The 18,468-nt window shown below is 66.0% G+C and overlaps 2 protein-coding genes across 2 annotated transcripts in view; both read left to right on the forward strand.

Annotated features, from left to right (window-relative positions):
* The window catches only part of AAAS (aladin WD repeat nucleoporin), an 85,851-nt gene that overhangs the window by 59,262 nt on the left and 8,121 nt on the right, over positions 1-18,468 (forward strand). The gene's annotated exons all lie outside the window — the stretch shown is intronic.
* Positions 14,440-15,435, forward strand: SP7 (Sp7 transcription factor). Its single transcript, XM_075049646.1, has one exon. The coding sequence runs from the start codon at positions 14,440-14,442 to the stop codon at positions 15,433-15,435; it is 996 nt and encodes a 331-aa protein (XP_074905747.1).

Below are 18,468 nucleotides of genomic sequence, written 5' to 3' on the forward strand. Positions count from 1 at the left end.
TGCCGAGGGAGGGAGCCGAGCGCCGCGGCCCCGGCCCCGCGGTCCGCCCCCGCCGCCGCGTCCGCCAATGGGATGCCGCCGCGGGAGGGAGAGTGACGGGTAGGGAGGCCAACGGGAAGCGAGGGCGGGACGGTGGAAGGGGGGGAGGGGGCGGGAGGGGCGCCGCCCCCGCTGCCCCGCCCCGTGGGGGAGGGGGAGCGCCGCGGGCGGTGGCCAATGGGGGAGCGGGAGTGGGGGGGGGCCGGCGGTGGCGGGGGCCAATCGGCGCCCGCGCGGGCTCGCAGGGAGACCCCGTATGGGAGCGGCCGCGGCGGCGTGGGCCGCGGCGTGATGGGCGCGGGTCGCCGCCAATGGGTGGGGGGAGGCGGGGGCGGAGGAGGGATTGGCAGCGGGGAGCGCCAACCGGCCGCGCGGTTGGAGCCGCGGGGGAAGGCGGGCTCGCACACTGACGGGAGCGCTGGCCAATCCTTCGCTCGGAGGCGTCGGCCGCGGCGGGGCGCCGCGCCAATGAGAACGGCGGTCCGTCTCAAACTGGCCAATAGGTGCCGCGGGGAGGCGGGGCGAGCTGCCGGGCTGCGCCCTTGGAGGGACGGCTTGGCGGCGCCGGGAATGTGGCGGAAAAGGCGCCATTTTGGCGCTGGCTCCGCCCCGGCCGCCGCCGTCGCTTTGCCGGGAGCCGGTCGCCCCACAGCCCCGGCGGCGTCCCCGCCGGCTCGGTAACCCGGGCCGTGTCGCGACAGTGCTGCTTTTCGCCCCCTTCCTTCCCCCCCCCGTCACCTTTTCCTGTCACGAGCCACCTCAGCCCTGTCGCGACAGCCGCCATCCGGGTGTGCGACTTGTCCTCACAGGCCCGCGGCAGGGGCCTCGTCGCTGTGTAAACATCCCCAGGGCCCTGTCACCACAGCGAGCCCTGGAGTCCCTGTCACGACATGCCCCACGTCCTGTCACAGCACCCAGCCCTGTCATGACAGGAACTGTCACCGTGGGACGCCTGGGCCTTGCCCCTCCGTGCCTGCGGTCAACCCTGCTCTGGGCGGGGTTTTTTGGGGGGGGGAGTTCACAGCAAAAAGCCCCTGGTTTACAAAAAACGAGGTTTTTGAAAGCAAACGAGGTGTGAGGGACCCTGGGGACGGGAAACGGGCACAGCCAGTGACAAACGAGGCGGGGAGGGGGGGGATGACACGAGAGGTGACGTTTAATTTCTTAGTTTCTTTTTTTTCTTTTTTTCTTTTGCTTTCCAGCATCAAAGCCGCCCGCCCCGCACAGCGCCGTGTCTCATACGTGTGTGTCCCCCCGACGCCGCTTTCCCATCCGCTGCCCGTCCCCACCGGCCACTGCCCTTTGATGTCCCCCAGTAACGGGCTGGGGGGGGGGGGGGTCACAGCGTGGGGACCCCCCCCCCCCAGCACCCTCCCACACACCCCACTGTTGACTTTGGAGGCACGACCGAGGCCAGCGAGCCCCTCGCCCAGCGCCCCGCCGGCCGCCCGGATGCCGTCTTCCCCGTGACCTTTTTATTTTTCCACTTTTTTTGGCCTAATTCCCTTCACTCCCGCAGCTGGAAAATTGCCGTCGCTCACCGCGACCTCACCCCGCTTCCAGCGGAACCGTTTTATTTCGCCTTCTTGCCGCGGCACCGGCCCTGCCGGCCGCCTGCGAACCCCCGGTGTCATTAAAACAACGCTGGATGAAGAGCAGAGACCCCCCGCCCTGGGGAGGAGAAATAAAACCAAACCCCCCCGCCCTGGCCGCTGCAGCTGGTGGGTTTTGGGGACAGCCCCTCATCCTGCCTCCAGCACCGCACGCAGCCTGTCCCCCAAAACCCTGGCAGTGGGGAGGGGGCAACCGTCCTGTCCACTGTCCCCTTGCCGTCGAGTGAAGCGGTGGCTTTGTGTCCCCCCCCCAAAACTCCATGCTGGCGGGGAGGCGGCCGCCGCTTCACCCCAGACCCCGCTGCGGCCTTGAAGTCGCCTCTGCCACAGCCGTCAGGGGGTCAAGGTGGGGGGTTCCCATCCCTGTGCCCCCCCTGTGCCGAGCGAACGCGGCGATTCCTTTGATCCGGGCCCGCGTCCCGCCGGCTGCGGCGTCAGCAGGCGCGGATGGGACCGGTCCCCCGCCGTGCCTCAGTTTCCCCTCCTGACCCGCAGCAGTGTCACACGGGGACACAGAGCGTGCGTCCACCCAGCCCCGTGCCTCAGTTTCCCCTCTGGGATTGCCAACGGTGCCGTGCCACCGGGGAAGAGGACAAACTCATGGTTTCTTGGTTAGTTTGTCCCCATCGCGGCTTCCCCCAGGGTCGGTGACGCTGCCGGGGTTGCGCTTTGCAGCCCCCTGCCCCAAAAGAGCCGGGCCCGGCGGTGGGGAGGGCACAAGGTGGGTGGGGGGAACGCGGGGACTGTCCCCATCCTGTTACCGGGGCTGAGTCCTGGCCAACTCGTCATGTCACCACGGCACGGGGCGAAGGCCAGTTCTGCCTGCGCCTCTTCAGGGCGAAGGCTGCCTCCTCCTCCTCCTCCTCCTCCTGCCCCCCCCCACCTGGCAAGCCCCCGTCCTGCCCCGCTGTGGGGGGGACAATGGGGGACAAGGCTCCCTGTGGGCCTGGGGGAGGGGGCTGGGGGGCACAGGGGGAGCTGGAGAGAGCCACCGCAGAGCCCCCACCCCACTAGACACCCCCCCCTCCCCGTTAGGGCCCCCCTTATTAGCACCCCTCACCCCCCCCCCCCAGCACACCATTACTCCCATTAGGATCTTCATCCCATTAACCCCCCACCAGTAGCCCCCCCACCCATTAAGCCCCACCCAATTACCCCACTGGGACTCCCCACCAGTAGCCCCCCCCCCATTAGGACCCCCACCCTATTAGTACCCCATTGTCCATCCCCCCCATTACCCTCCATTGGGACACCCCATCCAATAACCCCCCACCCCAGTAACACCCCACTGCCCCCCACTCCCACTACCCCCACTGGGACCCCCTCTCCAGTAGCCCCCCCCCCCCCCAGTAGCACACCATTAACCCCACTGCCGCCCCATCCCAGTAGCACCCCGCTGCCTCCCATTAGCCCCCCACCCCTTAGCACCCCAGTCCCCCAATCCCTCCCAGGCCCCTCTAGTCCCCCCCAGTCCCCTCCCAGTCCCTCCCAATCCCCTCCCAGTCCCCCCTCAATCCCCCGCAGTCCCCTCCAGTCCCCCCCAATCCTTTCCAGTCCCCCCCAGTCCCCCCAGTCCCGGCGCCCTCCAGTGGCCGCAGCCGGTCGGTGCCGCCCCCGGGCGCGGGTCTCTGCTGCCGCCTGGCGGGGGCGCCTGGCCCGGCTGTCCCCAACCCTGTCCTTGTCCCCAACGATGTCCTGTCCTGTCCCCAACCCTGTCCTTGTCCCCAACGATGTCCTGTCCCCAAACCTTTCCAGTCCTGTCCTGACCCCAAACATCTCCTGTCCTGGCCCCAACAATGTCCTGTCCCCAAAATTCTCCTGTCCTGTCCTGTCCCCAACCCTGTCCCTGTCCCCAACAATGTCCTGTCCTGTCCCCAACCCTGTCCCTGTCCCCAACAATGTCCTGTCCCCAAACCTCTCTGGTCCTGTCCTGTCCCCAACCCTGTCCTTGTCCCCAACAATGTCCCCAGCCCTATCCTGTCCCCAACAGCGTCCTGTCCCCAACCCTGTCCTTGTCCCCAACGATGTCCTGTCCCCAAACATCTCCTGTCCTTGTCCCCAATGGTGTCCTGTCCTGTCCCCAACCCTGTCCTTGTCCCCAATGATGTCCTGTCCCCAAACCTTTCCAGTCCTGTCCTGACCCCAAACATCTCCTGTCCTGTCCCCAACAATGTCCTGTCCCCAAACCTCTCTGGTCCTGTCCTGTCCCCAACCCTCTCCTGTCCCCAACAGCGTCCTGTCCAGTCCCCCACCCTGTCCTTGTCCCCAACAATGTCCCCAACCCTGTCCTGTCCCCAACAGCGTCCTGTCCTGTCCCCAGCCCTGTCCTTGTCCCCAACGATGTCCTGTCCCCAAACATCTCCTGTCCTGTCCCCAACAGCCCTGTCCTTGTCCCCAACAATGTCCTGTCCCCAAACCTCTCCGGTCCTGTCCTGTCCCCAACCCTGTCCTGTCCCCAACAGCGTCCTGTCCAGTCCCCAACCCTGTCCTTGTCCCCAACAATGTCCTGTCCTGTCCCCAACCCTGTCCTTGTCCCCAACAATGTCCTGTCCCCAAACCTCTCCAGTCCTGTCCTGTCCCCAAGCCTCTCCTGTCCCCAACAGCATCCTGTCCTGTCCCCAACCCTATCCTTGTCTCCAACAATGTCCCCAACCCTGTCCCCAAGCCTGTCCTTATCCCCAACAGTGTCCTGTCCCCAACAGCATCCTCTCCTGTCCCCAACCCTGCCCTGTCTCCAGCCCTGCCTTGTCCCCAACTCTTGTCCTGTCCCCAAACTTGTTCTGACCCCAACCCTGTTCTGACCCCAACCCTCTCCTGTCACCAACTCTGTCCTGTTCAGTCTTGTCCCCAACCCTGTCCTTGTCCCCATCCCCATCCCTGTCATTTCCCAACACTATCCCTGTCCCCAGCCCTGTCCTGTTCCTGTCCCTGTCCCCAACCTTGTTAACACCCTCTCTTTTTTCCTGTGCTTGCTCCTGTCCCCATCCTTGTCCCCAACACTACCCCTGTCCTGTCCCCCACCGTGTCCATGTCACTGTCCTGTCCCAGTTCCTCTCCCCATTCCCATCCTTGGCTCTGTCCTGTCCTGAACCTTGTCAGTGTCGCTGTCTTGTCCCCATCTCTGTCCTGTCCCTGTCCCCAGACCTCTTTCCCCAACCCTGTCCTGTCCCTGTGTTAGCTCTGTCACTGTTCTCATCCCTGTCCCTGTCTTGTCCCCAACCCTGTCCCTGTCTTGTCCCCAACCCTGTTCCTGTCCCATTCACAACCCTGTCCCTAACCCAGTCCCCATCCCCATCCTTGTCCCTGTCCCCATCCTTCCTCCCTGTCTCCATCTCCATTCCCACCCCTGTCCCCATGTACATCCCTGTCCCTGTCCCATCCCCATCCCTGTCCCCATCTCACACCATCTGTGTTAGCGCTGGGGACACAGGACGGGGGACTGAGGAGCCCTCAGCTCTGGCCAGGGAGGCAGACCAGTATGGGGGCAAACTGGGACAGGGAAAGGGGGCACTGGGACCAGTCTGGTAGGGAACAGGGACACTGGGATGAGGAGTGTGGGCACTGGGACCAGCCTGGGGGGAACAGGGGCACTGGGGTAGGTAATGGGGGCACTGAGACTAGTCTGATGGGGAATGGGGACACTGGGATGAGGAATGTGGGCATTGGGACCAGTCTGGAAGTGAATGGGGGCACTGGGACCAGTCTGGGGGGAACAGGGGCACTGGGGTAGGTAATAGGGGCACTGAGACCAGTCTGGAAGTGAATGATGGCACTGGGATGAGGAATGTGGGCACTGGGGTGGGTAATGGGGGCGCTGGGACCAGTCTGGAAGTGAATGTGGGCACTGGGATGAGGAATGGGGGCATTGGGACCAGCCTGGGGGGAACAGGGGCACTGGGATAGGTAATGGGGGCACTGAGACCAGTCTGGTAGGGAATGGGGACACTGGGATGAGGAATGTGGGCACTGGGGTGGGTAATGGGGGCACTGGGACCAGTCTGGAAGTGAATGGGAACACTGGGATGAGGAATGGGGGCACTGGGACCAGTCTGGAAGTGGATGGGGTCACTGGGGTGGGTAACGGGGACACTGGGACCAGTCTGGAAGTGAATGGGAACACTGGGATGAGGAATGGGGGCACTGGGACCAGTCTGGAAGTGGATGGGGTCACTGGGGTGGGTAACGGGGACACTGGGACCAGTCTGGAAGTGAATGGGGACACTGGGATGAGGAATGGGGGTGCTCAGACCAGTCGGGGGGGGTGGTGGCAGAGGCACTGGGGTGGGTAACGCTGACACTGGGACCAGTCTGGGAGAGAATGGGGAAACTGGGGTGGGTCACAGGGGCACTGGGGTGGGTGGTGGGGGGCAGTGGGAGCAGCCTGGGGTGCCCAGCCCCCCGGGCCCCCCCTGGGGCGTCCCCCCCGGCTCCCCCCGCAGGTCGCGGCCGCGGAGGAATCAGGGCGACGCCGGGCGACTCCCAGCAATTTTGGGTTGGGAACCGCAGAAATGCAGCCTGGAGCGAGCCAGGCCCGGCCCGACCGCGGGGACAGGGACGGGGACGGGGACAGGGCATGGCCCGGGGGGGGGGGGATGTCCCTGGCAGCCTGGGGGGGGTCACAGGGCTTGGGGGGGACCTGGGAGGACCCAAGGCACCACGGTCCCCGGCGGTTTGGGGGGACCCAGGGCATCATGGGGGGGTCTCAGGGCCGGGGGGGTGTCCCTGGCAGCTTGCGGGGGAGTCCCAGGACACCATGGGGGGGTCCCTGGCAGCTTGGGGGGGGGTGTCTCAGGGCTTGGGGGAGACCCAGATTGCCATTGGGGGGGGGTCCTTGGGAGCCTGGGGGGGACCCACGGCACTATGACAGCTTGGGGGGGGGGGGAAGCCTCTTGGCAACCTAGGGGGGTCCTTTGGCTGCTGGAGGGGGGTCAGGGCCCCCAGTGCCACCCCCGCGGCCACCGCTGCCACCGCTTTGATGCGGCTTCTGCACCGCAGCGCAATGAGAGCCACATGGCGGGGGGGGGGGGGGGATGGATGGGGGGACAGATGGGGGACAGACGGACAGAGTTGTAGATCGGGGGGGGGGGGGGGCTCCTCCGTGGTACCTGGGGTCCATCCCTGTCACCCCGAGGTCTGTCCTGCCAGCCTGGGGGTCCGTCCCCGTGTCCCCACGGGCCAGGCCTGTCCCCCGTGGCCACCGCAGTTATTTCCAGCCCAGCCGGGGGATAATTAGAGGGTGGGAAGGAAGCGCCACGGGCGTGGGCACAGCTTGGCCCCGGGGCAACCTCTGCCCCGGCTTCCCCGGGGCCTGGGGACCCCCCCCCAGCCCCCCCCGGACCCCCAGGTCTCTCCAGGTCCTCCCAGGTCCTCCAGGTCCCTTTTGTCTTTTGGGGTCTCCCTCTGTCCCCAAGGGTCCCCCCCACAGCCCCAATGTCCCCTCAGGTCCCTCCAGATCCCCTGGGTCCCCCTAGGTGCTCCCGGTGCTTGTGGGTCCTCCCATGACCCATTGGGGCCCCCCCAATTTCCCCCATGTCCCCTTAGGTACCCCATATCCCCCTGGGTCCTCCATGACCCCATAGGAACTGCCCCAATCTTCCCCATGTCCCCCTGGGTCCCCCATGACCCCATGGGACCTCCAATCTTCCCCGTGTCCCCTTGGGTCCCCCCAATCTCCCCCATGTCCTCTATGACCCCATGGGACCCCCAATCTTCCCCATGTCTCCTATGTCCCCCTGGGTCCCCCCCAATCTCCCCCATGTCCTCTATGACCCCATGGGTCCCCCCAGTTTCCCCCCTGTCCCCCTGGGTCCCCCATGACCCCATGGGTCCCTCCAGGTCCCCCATGTTCCTCTGGGACCCCCCCATGTCCCCTGTGTACTCATGGACCCCCCAGGTCCCCCCTATTCCTCTTCTGCCCCCCCCATGACCTACAGGTCCCCCCATGCCCTATAGGTCCCCCCAGACCCTATGGGTCCCCCCAAGACCTTCATCTCCCCCCCCACTTCCACAGCAGTGGGGGAGCGGTGGGACACCAGGGGGCTACTTGAACACTGGGGTCCCCCACATCGGTGGGGAGGCCAAGACAGCAGGGTGCTGGAGGGGGGGTGGGATGCTCAACCCCGCTATGAGCCCTCGGAGACTCCCCGCTGTCGTCCCCCCCCCCCGTCCCCGCGGCCGGCTGGAGCCCGCGGGCGCTGGCACGCCGTGGCCGGCGCACCCACACGCGCTGGGGCCGCCGCTATTTTGGGGCCTCCGACCGCAAGAGAAACATCCGGGGGCCGGAGAACGGCGGGGGGGTCAAGGGACTGAGGGGACGTGGTGGCCACCGCCGCCAAGCGGGGTGGGGGCGCGTGGGGCCAGCCCCGGTGTCCCCCGGCTGGCGGCCTGCCATGGGGCTTGGGGACATTCTGTTATGGGGGGGGGGGCTTGGGGACACTGTGCCATTGGGGACACCAGGCTGGGGGGCTTGGGGACACTGTGCTATGGGGGGGCACCACACTCCCAGTGCCCCATTCCCAGTGCTACCTATTCTCAGTGCCCCCAATCCCCATTTCCACTACCCCCAGTCCCCATTCCCAGTGCTCCCCATTTTCAATACCCCCAGTCCCCATTCCCACTGCTCCCCATTCTCAGTACTGCTGGTCCCTATTCCCAGTACCCCCAGTCCCCACTCCCAGTGCCCCCACCCGCGCACACATGGAAGCGATTCGTGGGCTGATTTTCGCTCCCCTTTGAAGGGCCGCGGTGCCCCCAGCCCAGCTGCTGGCGCTTACCGCAGGACGCCTGGGTCCCCGCGCTCCGCGCAGGGGGGGGCCATGGTTACAGCCGGGGGGGGGGGAAGGTGTCCCCCGGCCCCCAGGGACAGGCACCGGGATGGGGACACCTCCGGCCCTGCCTGGGGACTGCAACCTCCATCTTGCTGAGACCCCCCCATACTCATGCCACGGGGGCTGAGACCCTGCAAATTCATGTCACGGGGGCTAAAATCCCTCCCTGTACTCCTGCCATGGGGACTAAGACCCCCCCCAAACTCATGTCATGGGGGATGAGACCCCCCCCCCAAACTCCTGCCATGGGGGTTGAGACCCCCCAAACTCATGACATGGGGGCTGAAATCCCCCCCATACTCCTGCTATGGGGGCTAAGAGCCCCCAAACTCATGTCATGGTGGCTGAGACCCCCCCAAACTCACGTCACAGGGGCTGAGCTGGGCTGATAGATGTGGGTAAATGAGTCAGGGATGGGGGGAAGGAGGGAGGGATGGAGGTGGGAAGGGAAGGACGGAGAAGGACAGGAGGGATGGAAGGATGGATGGATGGAGGGATGGATGGAGGGTGGACAGCCGACGGAGGGAAGCAGAACCAGAGGACCAGCCGTGGGGAAGAAGCCCCCCCTCCTGTCTCCCCCCGCCCCCGCGAACGAACCCAGGCGTCCGGCCGGGGTATAAATACCCGGGTAATTGCGGGGGCCCCGAGTGCGGCCGTGGGGCCCGTGGGCGGCCGGGCTCGGCGCCGCCCTGTAATCAGCCCCCGCCGCCGCCAGCCCTCGCATCACCCCCCCCGGCTCCCCTCGGCGGGCAACCGCCAAGCTTTGAAGGGTCCCGGGGGACACGGGGGGGGTCCCTGCCACCCCTAAGCCGGTGGGAGGCCCAAACCCCAATTTGCACCCCCATCTAGGGGACCCAGGCGTTCGGGCGGCTCCCAACTCCCCCCCCCTTGCCCTGCGGTGAACCAAACCCTCGTGGTTGACGTCGGTGGGAGCCAAACCCCTGTGACGCCCCCAAAAAAGCCCATGGGGTGCCCCCACCCCGCTGGCTGAGGAAGAGGAGGGATGGAGCGGCCGTCCCAGTTTGCTCCCAGTCTGTGGGCAGTGGGAGCCCTGGCGAAGGAGGGGGGACCGAAGGGGGGGGGATAGTGGTTGCGGCCTTCGGCGGGCGGCCGCGGCGCCGGCGGCTCCGGAGCGGAAAGCCCTGACTCAGGGCTGGGAAAGGGCCCCGCTGGCTCCCAAACGGCCGTGTCGGGGGAAAAAAATAGGAAAGGGGGAAAATAAAAAAGAAAAGGGGAAAACAGGAAGAAAAGGGGGGAGAAAAAGGGGGGAGAAAAAAGAAAAGGGGGGGGAAGAGTGGTTGGAATAACTCCTCCATAGTGGGGAAACTGAGGCATGGGGGCATCCCCAGCTCAGTCTCCAGGGCCACTCATGTCCCTGTCCCCCACCCTGCTCCCCTACAAGTGTCCCTTGTCCTTGTCCCCAGCTCTGCCCCTCCAAGTCATTCCCTCCCTGCTCTTCCCCATCCCCATCCCTGACCCCCCCGGCCCCATCCGAGCTCCATCCCACCCCATCCCCAGTCCCTCCTGTCCCCATCCCTGCTCCCCCAGCCCCATTCCTGGTCCCTCCAGTTCCAGCCCTGGTCCCCTCTCGTCCCCATCCCTGCTCCATCCACATCCCATCCTCATCCTGGGTCCAGTCTTGGCCCCATCCCTCCTTGGTCCCCACCCTGTCCCCATCCCTATCCTGTCCCTGTCCCTGTCCTCAGCCCTTGCCCCCCCATCCCAGACCCTCATCCCCATCCCTGCTTCATCCCCACTGGCACCGTTTGGGGGTGGTTTTGCCTCATCTCACCCCCGCAGATCCTGGAGTGACAGGCTGACAAGCCCCTGGGTGCCCCCAGGTCTCCCCTCCTCCTTTGTCCCTTTCTTCCCTTTCCCCCATCCTTTCCCTTTCCCATCCCTCTCTTCCCCCTTTTCCTTTTTTCCTTCCCAGCACTTTTCCCATTCATCCCCTCCTTCCCCTTCCCTTTCCGCCCAGCCCTTTCTCCCCCTCTCCTTCCTCTGCCTTCCCCCTTTCCTCCCCAGCCTCTTCTCCCCTCTTCCCCTTTTCCTTTTTCCCCTTCCCCTCCTGCCAGTGCAGCCCCTCTGCTCTTCTCTCCCCCTCCTCCTGCCCCCCGTCCCTGTCCCCCAGCCCCCGCCTCCCTCCCCCGGCCTTCAGCCTCCCTGTCTTCCTCCCTTCACAACTTTTTTCTTTACTTCCTTCTTTCCTTTTTCTTCCCTTTCCTTACATCTTTCTTCCTTTCCTTTCTCCCTTCCTTTCTTCTCCTTATCTCTTCCTTTTTTCCCAATTCCTTTCCCTTTTCCTCTCCCCTGTTCTTTTGGCTCAGGCTCTTTTCCTTTTTCCCTTCCTCTTTTCCTGTCCTTTCCTTTTCCCTTTCCCTTTTCCCTTCCCCCTGCCCTCCCTTCCCCCGACACCCCCCCTCCCCGTTTCTCCCCCCCCCCCAGCGAGGGGCGGTTCGGGGCAGGGCTCCCGGCCCCGGCCCCGGTCCCGGCCCGGCCCCGCCGCAGCGGCACAGCGGGGCGGGCGGCCGCCGCGGAGCTCCCTCCCTGCCGCACCGAGCCCCGGGACACCGGCACCCCGAGACACCGGCACCCCGGGACACCCGCATCCCCGCGGCCGGTCCCCAGCCCCGGCATCCCCGGACCCGCGGAGCCCCGGAGCGCGGTGAGGAGCCCCGGGACAGGGATCCTTCGGGATGAAGGGACATCCCCCAGCCCCGGGACAGGGACCCTTCGGGATATGGGACCCGCTCCACGAGGGGAGGGGAGGGGAGACCCCCCCCCGGGGTACGGGACCTGCCAGGACAGGGACCCTCGGGGGACGGGAGGGAGCCCCCCCGGGGCTGGGACACTCTGGGACAGGGACCCTGCAGGACAGGGGACGCCCCCGGGATATGGGACCCTCTGGGGAGGGTGACCCCCCCCCCCCCCACCGGGACAGGGACCCTCCAGGACAAGGACCCCCTCCAGGATGGAGAAGCCCCCTGGGATACGGGACTCTCCCAGGATGGGGGATCCCCCTGGGACAGGACACCCTCCCCCCCCCAGGAAAGGAGACCCCCCTCGAGTGAGGAAGGGTCCCCTGGGATATGGGACACCCCCCCAGGAAGGGGGACACCCCCCCGCCCCCACGGCACTTGGCCTGGAGAGGACCCAGGCGCCCAGGTTGGTGGCTTCAGGGATATTTTCAGTGCCGGACTTTGCGGCTCTTTCCAGACGGGTGTCGTGTCCCGTCCCCGTCCCCCCCCAGCCCCACCCTGTCACCACTGCCACCCCCACACGGGCCACCAGGACCCAGCCCAGGGACCGCCGGGGTCCTGCAGCGCTGGGGGACCCCGGGGTGCTGGCTGCGAGCGGATGGGGCCACTGTGCCCCCAGGACCTGGCGCTGGGGACAGGTTTGTCCCCAGGGCCAATGCCCCCCCCCCCGACCTGGGGATGGGGCCACATCTGTCCCCAGGGCCACGGCACCCCCAGACCAGCTGATGGGAACATGTCTGTCCCCAGGAGTCTGGCACCCCTTGGGGGGGGGGACACACACATCTGTCCCCAAGGCCACGGTGATGGGGCCACGTCTGTCCCTGGCACAGGGCCACCCTGGGGCGGGCAGGTCCCTGGGAGGACACTGGGCTGGCACCAGAGGCCACTGTGGTCCCTGGGAGCCGTGGGGACCAGGAGATGGGGACCCGGCGTCCCCCATCCCCACACAGGGCCTGATCCCCCCAACCTGCCCCATCACTGTCCCTGTGCCCACAGGGGACATGTTGGTGTCCCCCACCCCGGCAGGACCCGCATGCTGCCACCCCCAGGGAGGGGACGGGGACATGGGGACGGTGCCAAGTGCCACCTTCACCCCAAACTGTCCCCCCACTGGGGACGGCTCCACCGTGTGAGCAGGGGGAGCCAGGGCTCCCGGTGATGGGGTGTCCCGGACATCTGGGATCACGGGACAAGGGAGAGCGGGGAGCTGGGGCCGAGCGAGGATGGGTGCTGGCAGGGTGGCCTGGGGGGTCACGGGCACGGTGGCAGGGAAAACTGAGGCAGGGGCTAGGGGGGCACCCACTGGGATCGGAGCTGGGAGCAGCAGCACATCAGGGATGGGGATGGGGACCAGGGACTGGGGACCAGGGATGGGATTTGGGGAACAGGGACTGGGGTCAGGAAACAAGGGCTGGGGTCTGGGGACAAGGGACTGGGGACTTGGGGGACCAGGGACTGGGATTTGGGGACCAGGGACTGGAGATCAAGGACAAGAGACTGGGAACTGGGGACCAGGGACCCCCAGAGCAGGGGCTGGACCCATCCCACCCTGGGTAGCTGCTCCAGAGCAGGGGGGGGGAACACGACACACGCAGGAAGGGTCGGTGTCCCTGACACAGCAGAGGCCACGCAGAGCCACGAAGCCACCAGCTGTCACCCCCCCCCCCCAGCAGCCCTGCAGCAGCCACTCATGCACCGAGCTCACGCCGTTCTCAGCCCACAGCTCCTGGCTCCCCGGGGCGCCTGCCCTGCTCCTAATTTCCCGGCGCAAGCGGAGCTGATTTATGGGAGGTTTACACTATTTTAAGCGTGCCTCCGTTAGACGCTCGCCCTGGTTTTAATTACCTCGGCTCTCGCGGCAGGGCAGCGTTCCCGGGGCACAGGCCTGGCCCTTGTTATCCTTGGAAAACCGGGAGCGCGCTGTGGCCACGGCCGGGGCCGGCTTAAAAATAGGCGCAATAACCACTGCAAAAGGGGGGGGGACACCCCCCTCAAAAAAAAAGCTGGAAAAGCCACAAAGTGGGTGAAGGGGAGGGATAAATTTAAAAAAATTAAAATAAAGGGAAAAACTAGGGGTGATGGGGGGGGGACCAGCTCATGACGCCCGGTCTCAGCCCGCGGCAGCTGAAAGCCATGAAGGGCATAAAAGCAGAGGAAGTCGCCCGGGGAGGGGGGAGGCCACAGTATAATTCGATTAAAAGGCCATAAAGGCAGAAGGAGCCGAGATTGGGAGCAGGGGGAGGCTGGGGGGCGGTGGTGAGGGGGGCCCCCCACCACTGCCGGCACAACCCTGCTATTAGCCCTTGGAGAAGCCCCTGCAAGGATCCCTCTGCTCTTGGGGTGGAGGTGGGGTGTTCTCAGCTCTAGGAGGTGGGGGGAAACTGAGGCACGAGGGATTGGGGAGCACTGGGGGGGTGGAGAGGTGAGGAGGGAGGTGAGGGGTGTCACGGCGGGGCTGGGTGTAGCTGGGGTGTGGGTGGTGCCTGGGGGTGGGTGCCCCACGATGCTGGGTACCCCACGGGGCTGAGTGTCCCACCGCACTGGGTGCCCATTGCCCTGGGTGCCCCATGGTCCTCGATACCCCAATACAGGGTGCCCCATAGTTCTGGGTGCCTCATTGCACCAGTTACCCCATTGCACCAGTTACCCCACTGCACTGGGTGCCCCATGGTCCTCGATACCCCAATACAGGGTGCCCCATAGTGCTGGGTGCCCCATCGCACCAGTTACCCCATCGCCCTGGGTGCCCCATGGTCCTCGATACCCCAATACAGGGTGCCCCATAGTGCTGGGTGCCCCATCGCACCAGTTACCCCATGGTCCTCGATACCCCAATACAGGGTGCCCCATTGCACTGGGTGCCCATCGCCCTGGGTGCCCCATGGTCCTCGATACCCCAATACAGGGTGCCCCATAGCGCTGGGTGCCCCATCGCACCAGTTATCCCATCGCCCTGGGTGCCCCATGGTCCTCGATACCCCAATACAGGGTGCCCCATCGCACTGGGTGCCCCCCAGCACTAGTTACCCCATTGCACCGAGTGCCCCCGCCTCCTTTCTCTCCTTCCCCCCAGCACCCTAACACCCATCTCCCTCTTCCCACAGGCCACCAGGCACCATGGCCCCGTGCCCCCGCTGACGCCGACCCCACCACCTCGGGGTGCTCCCACCCATCGTTCCCCCCGCCGCCACCACCGCCGCCATGGGTGACTCCTACACGGCCGCCTTCCCCAGCGCCCCGGGGCTGCTCTCGCCCTCGGCCAGCCCCCAGGCATCGCCCGGTCCCTACGGCCCCGACTACAGCCCCTTCGGCCACCCCTTCCCGGCACCCACCGGCGCCCAGGAGGTGCTGGGTGCCCCCGTGGTGGTGACGGCCAAGGGACACCCACCGGGCGACTGCCTGCCGGGCGTCTACCCCTCACTGGAGATGCCGCATCCCTACGGCTCCTGGTACAAGGGCGGCATCGGCGGGGGGCTGCCGGGGGGCTCGGGGCCGGCAGCACCCTCCTGGTGGGACGTGCACCCTAACGGGGGCTGGCTGGGGGGGCCGGCGGGCGCCGAGGGGCTGCAGGGCTCGCTGCAGGGCCAGCCCACCCTCAGCCCCCCGCTTCCCACTTACGGCTCCGATTTCGGGGGTCTCAACCCCCCCCCTTACACCAGTAACCCCGCCGCGCCCCCCACCCCTAAAACCAACCCGGGCGAAACCCCTAAGGGACCACGCGGCGGTTCGTTAGGGGGTCGTCCGGCCTGCGATTGTCCTAATTGCCAAGAGCTGGAGCGTTTGGGGGGTCCGGGAGGATCCCGACGGAAGCCGGTTCATAGCTGCCACATTCCGGGCTGCGGGAAGGTGTACGGCAAAGCGTCCCACCTGAAGGCCCACCTGCGCTGGCACACGGGCGAGCGTCCCTTCGTCTGCAACTGGCTTTTCTGCGGCAAACGGTTCACCCGTTCCGACGAGCTGGAACGGCACGTCCGTACCCACACGCGGGAGAAAAAATTCACGTGTCTCCTTTGCAGCAAGCGTTTTACCCGTAGCGATCATCTCAGCAAGCATCAGAAGACCCATGCTGAAGCCGGACCCCCCAAACCCCCCCCCGGCACCGGTGGGGAGCAGCCCCCCGCTTCTCCTCGGCAGCCTCCGGCTTCTCCCGGTAAAGATGCCGGTAGTCCCGAGGCTGGCAGTTTGTTGGAGATTTGAGCCTTCGTCCTCCATCCTCATCCTCCTCTGCGCCGCTGGGGATATTTATTACGGGGTGCTGCCCCCCCGCCCCAAGCCCCTGCATCCCCCCCCACCCTGGGGCTGGTGGCAGCTCCTCGTTAGCAATTATAATTTATGTCTTAAATTATGGGCGGGGGGTCTCCGAGCACTCTAAGGCTCACTGGGGGGGGGGATGTCAAGGTGAGACCCCCCCCTCTTTCTTCCCCCCCCCCAACTTCTTGTCCTCAAAACCTCACCGGCCGCCTCGCACCCCCGCACAGAGCTCAGGGACAGGGTTCACCCCTTCTCCTCCGCCTCCGGCCTCGTTAGCACGCCAAGTTCGTTAGGCACTAATGTAACGGACCCCCCTCTCCTTTTTCCTGGCTGCCCCCCCCCCCCCAAAGCAATAAAGGGATTGCTAAGGCGTGAAAGCAGAGCCGTGCCCCGTTCTCCTGCGCCAGCAGGGCTGAGGCCAGGCAGCTTCATCACAGGGATGGGCTCTGCCTTCCTCCCACGCTCCTCCTCTGCTGCAGCCCTCAGTGCTCAAAGGGAAACTGAGGCACGGAGGGGACGTGTCCCCCCTTTCTAGGGGTGGTGGGAACTGAGCAGGGTTGGGGACAATCCAGCTCCGTCCCCTTGTCCCCCATCCCTTATAGCCCCACGCCGCTGGCTCCTCACAGCCCCATACCCCTGTGGTCCCCCGTCCCTCTCTCCCCAGGACCCTGTTGCCCCATGTCCCTTTGTCCCCATAGCCCCAAGACCTCAGGGCCCCATGGTCCCATGTCCCTTTTTCCTGTCTCTCCCCATTCCCAGGGCCCCACGTCCCCGTAGCCATGTCCCCAGGACCCCATTGTCCCGTGTCCCCGTGATACCACATCCTGGTGTCCCCATGTCCCTACATCCCCACGGCCCCGTGGTCCCATATCCCTCTGCCCTCATGTCCCCATACCCCTCTGTCCCTGTGTCCCCATGTCCCCAGGCTCGGGGATCACCCCAACCCGCTTTCGGGGACCCGACGGGACTTTTCCATCCTCACGTGGCAGCGGCGATCACGCCAGCCTCGCCCCGCACACGCGTGTGCCCTGGCCTTGCATGCCCACCCCAGCCAGCCACACGCGTGTGTGTCCCCCCCAGGACATCCATGCACAGGAACACGCGTGTGCACAGGAACGGCCAAGCCTTGCCTCGTGCCTCAGTTTCCCCACGGCAGCATCGTGGCCAGGGGCCACGTGGCAGCACATGGGCACGTGGCGGGGCCACGTGTTACCGAGGACACCCCAATTTTGAGCACCGCAGGCTGGTGGGGACCCCACCCCTCCTTGCCCCCCCCCTCCCCGCCCCTGCCCTGGGCTCCTGCCAGCCCTTTGATGCGCCCAGCCCCGGTTTGGGGCTTTTCAGAAAAAAAACCAAAACACCAAAAAGCCACGGAAAAAGGCAAAGTGAGGCGGAAACGGGCTTCCGCGCCAGCACAAATTTGGGGGGGGACACGACGGGGGGACGAAGGCAGCTGCTGGCACCCACCACCCCATGGGGGGACGGGGATGGCAGTGGGTCCCCGTGCCAGCGTGGCGGGGCCCCGGGTGCCACCCCCGGCCACGTGTGCCAACCCCGGGCTGAGTCACGGTGGCCACGGCTCCGCAGAGCTGGCCAGGACCCAGGTGTCCCCAGGGAGGGGGGGAACACACTGCTCCCCCCCGTCCACCCCATGCAGGGAGGGGAAACTGAGGCACAGAGGTATTCCCCGTGTCAACAGGGTGGCTGGAGCCCAGTGCTGTGACACGGAGGGTGACAGAGCGGACCCCAGGATGGCTCCCGGGGGAATTTGGGGTGGTGGGTGCCAGGTCTCCCCATAGCCCCACAACTCTTCTCCCCCCCAACACAGGTTTGCTCTTTTCGGGGTATTCCCCCCCCCCCCAAAAACCCACCAGCCCCGCTGCCGCTCGCCGTGGGTGGGCCAGTGCCAACGAGAGCATCCAGCCGCGCGTCCCCGAGCCAAACCCCGACCCGGCGGCCACCGAGGGCTCGACCGCCCGGAGCCTCCCAAACCACGGAGCCCAAACCCATCCAACGACCCCCCCCCAAACCCCCAGTGGGGACCCTCCCTTTAGCAGCACCAGATTTCCCTGCCTCGTTATCCCAAGGGGGGGCTTAATTTTGGGGGGGGGGGGGATGTTCAGCTCCCGCCGGCGGGTCCAAGGGAAGGGAAGCCACGAGGCCACGCCAGCCCTGCGGTGGTTCTGATGTCGGCGCCGTCCAAATCGTTGTCTCCTATCAAACCCCGCTCGCTCCGTAACGGGTGAGGAATGCAGGGCCCCCCGCCGCAGCCCCCCCCGCCGCAGCCTTTATTTAATATCCTGAAAAAATTAAAATAACTTTTGCGGCCGCTAAGGAAAACACAGAGATAAATATAATAAAAAGCGAGCCGAAAACAGGAGGGGAAGGGAAATTGAGAGCCCAAAAAGAGGAGTTGGGAGCGCTCCAAGGTGAGGGGGCTGGGGGGGGCGTGCAGCACCCACTGTCCTGCCTGGGGGGATGTGGGCACCCATGGGACCTGGGGTGGGGGTGACACGGACACCCACGAGACCCAGGCACCCGTGGGACCTGGGTTTGGGGTGGGGGGTGACACGGACACCCGCGAGACCCAGGCACCCGTGGGACCTGGGTTTGGGGTGGGGGGTGACATGGACACCCACGAGACACAAGCACCCGTGGGACCTGGGTTTGGGATAGAGGGGGACATGAGCACCTGTGGGACTGAGGGTGGGGGGGGACATGGATACCCATGAGACCCAGGCACCCGTGGGACCTGGGTTTGGGGTAGAGGGGGACATGAGCACCCACGAAACCCAAATACAGGGTGGGAGACACAGGCACCCATGGGACCCATGCCCAGGGGGGGCACCCATGGAAGTGAGCACCCCCCCTCCCATGGGACCCTGCACGGGAGGGTCATGATGTTCTTGGGGGGGGGTGAGCAGGGTACAAGGGGTGGGTGGTGGTGGTGCACCCTCCAATTTATCACCCCCTTTTACA

This window comes from Buteo buteo, chromosome 17 (assembly GCF_964188355.1).
Source record: "Buteo buteo chromosome 17, bButBut1.hap1.1, whole genome shotgun sequence".
Lineage (NCBI taxonomy): Eukaryota > Metazoa > Chordata > Aves > Accipitriformes > Accipitridae > Buteo > Buteo buteo.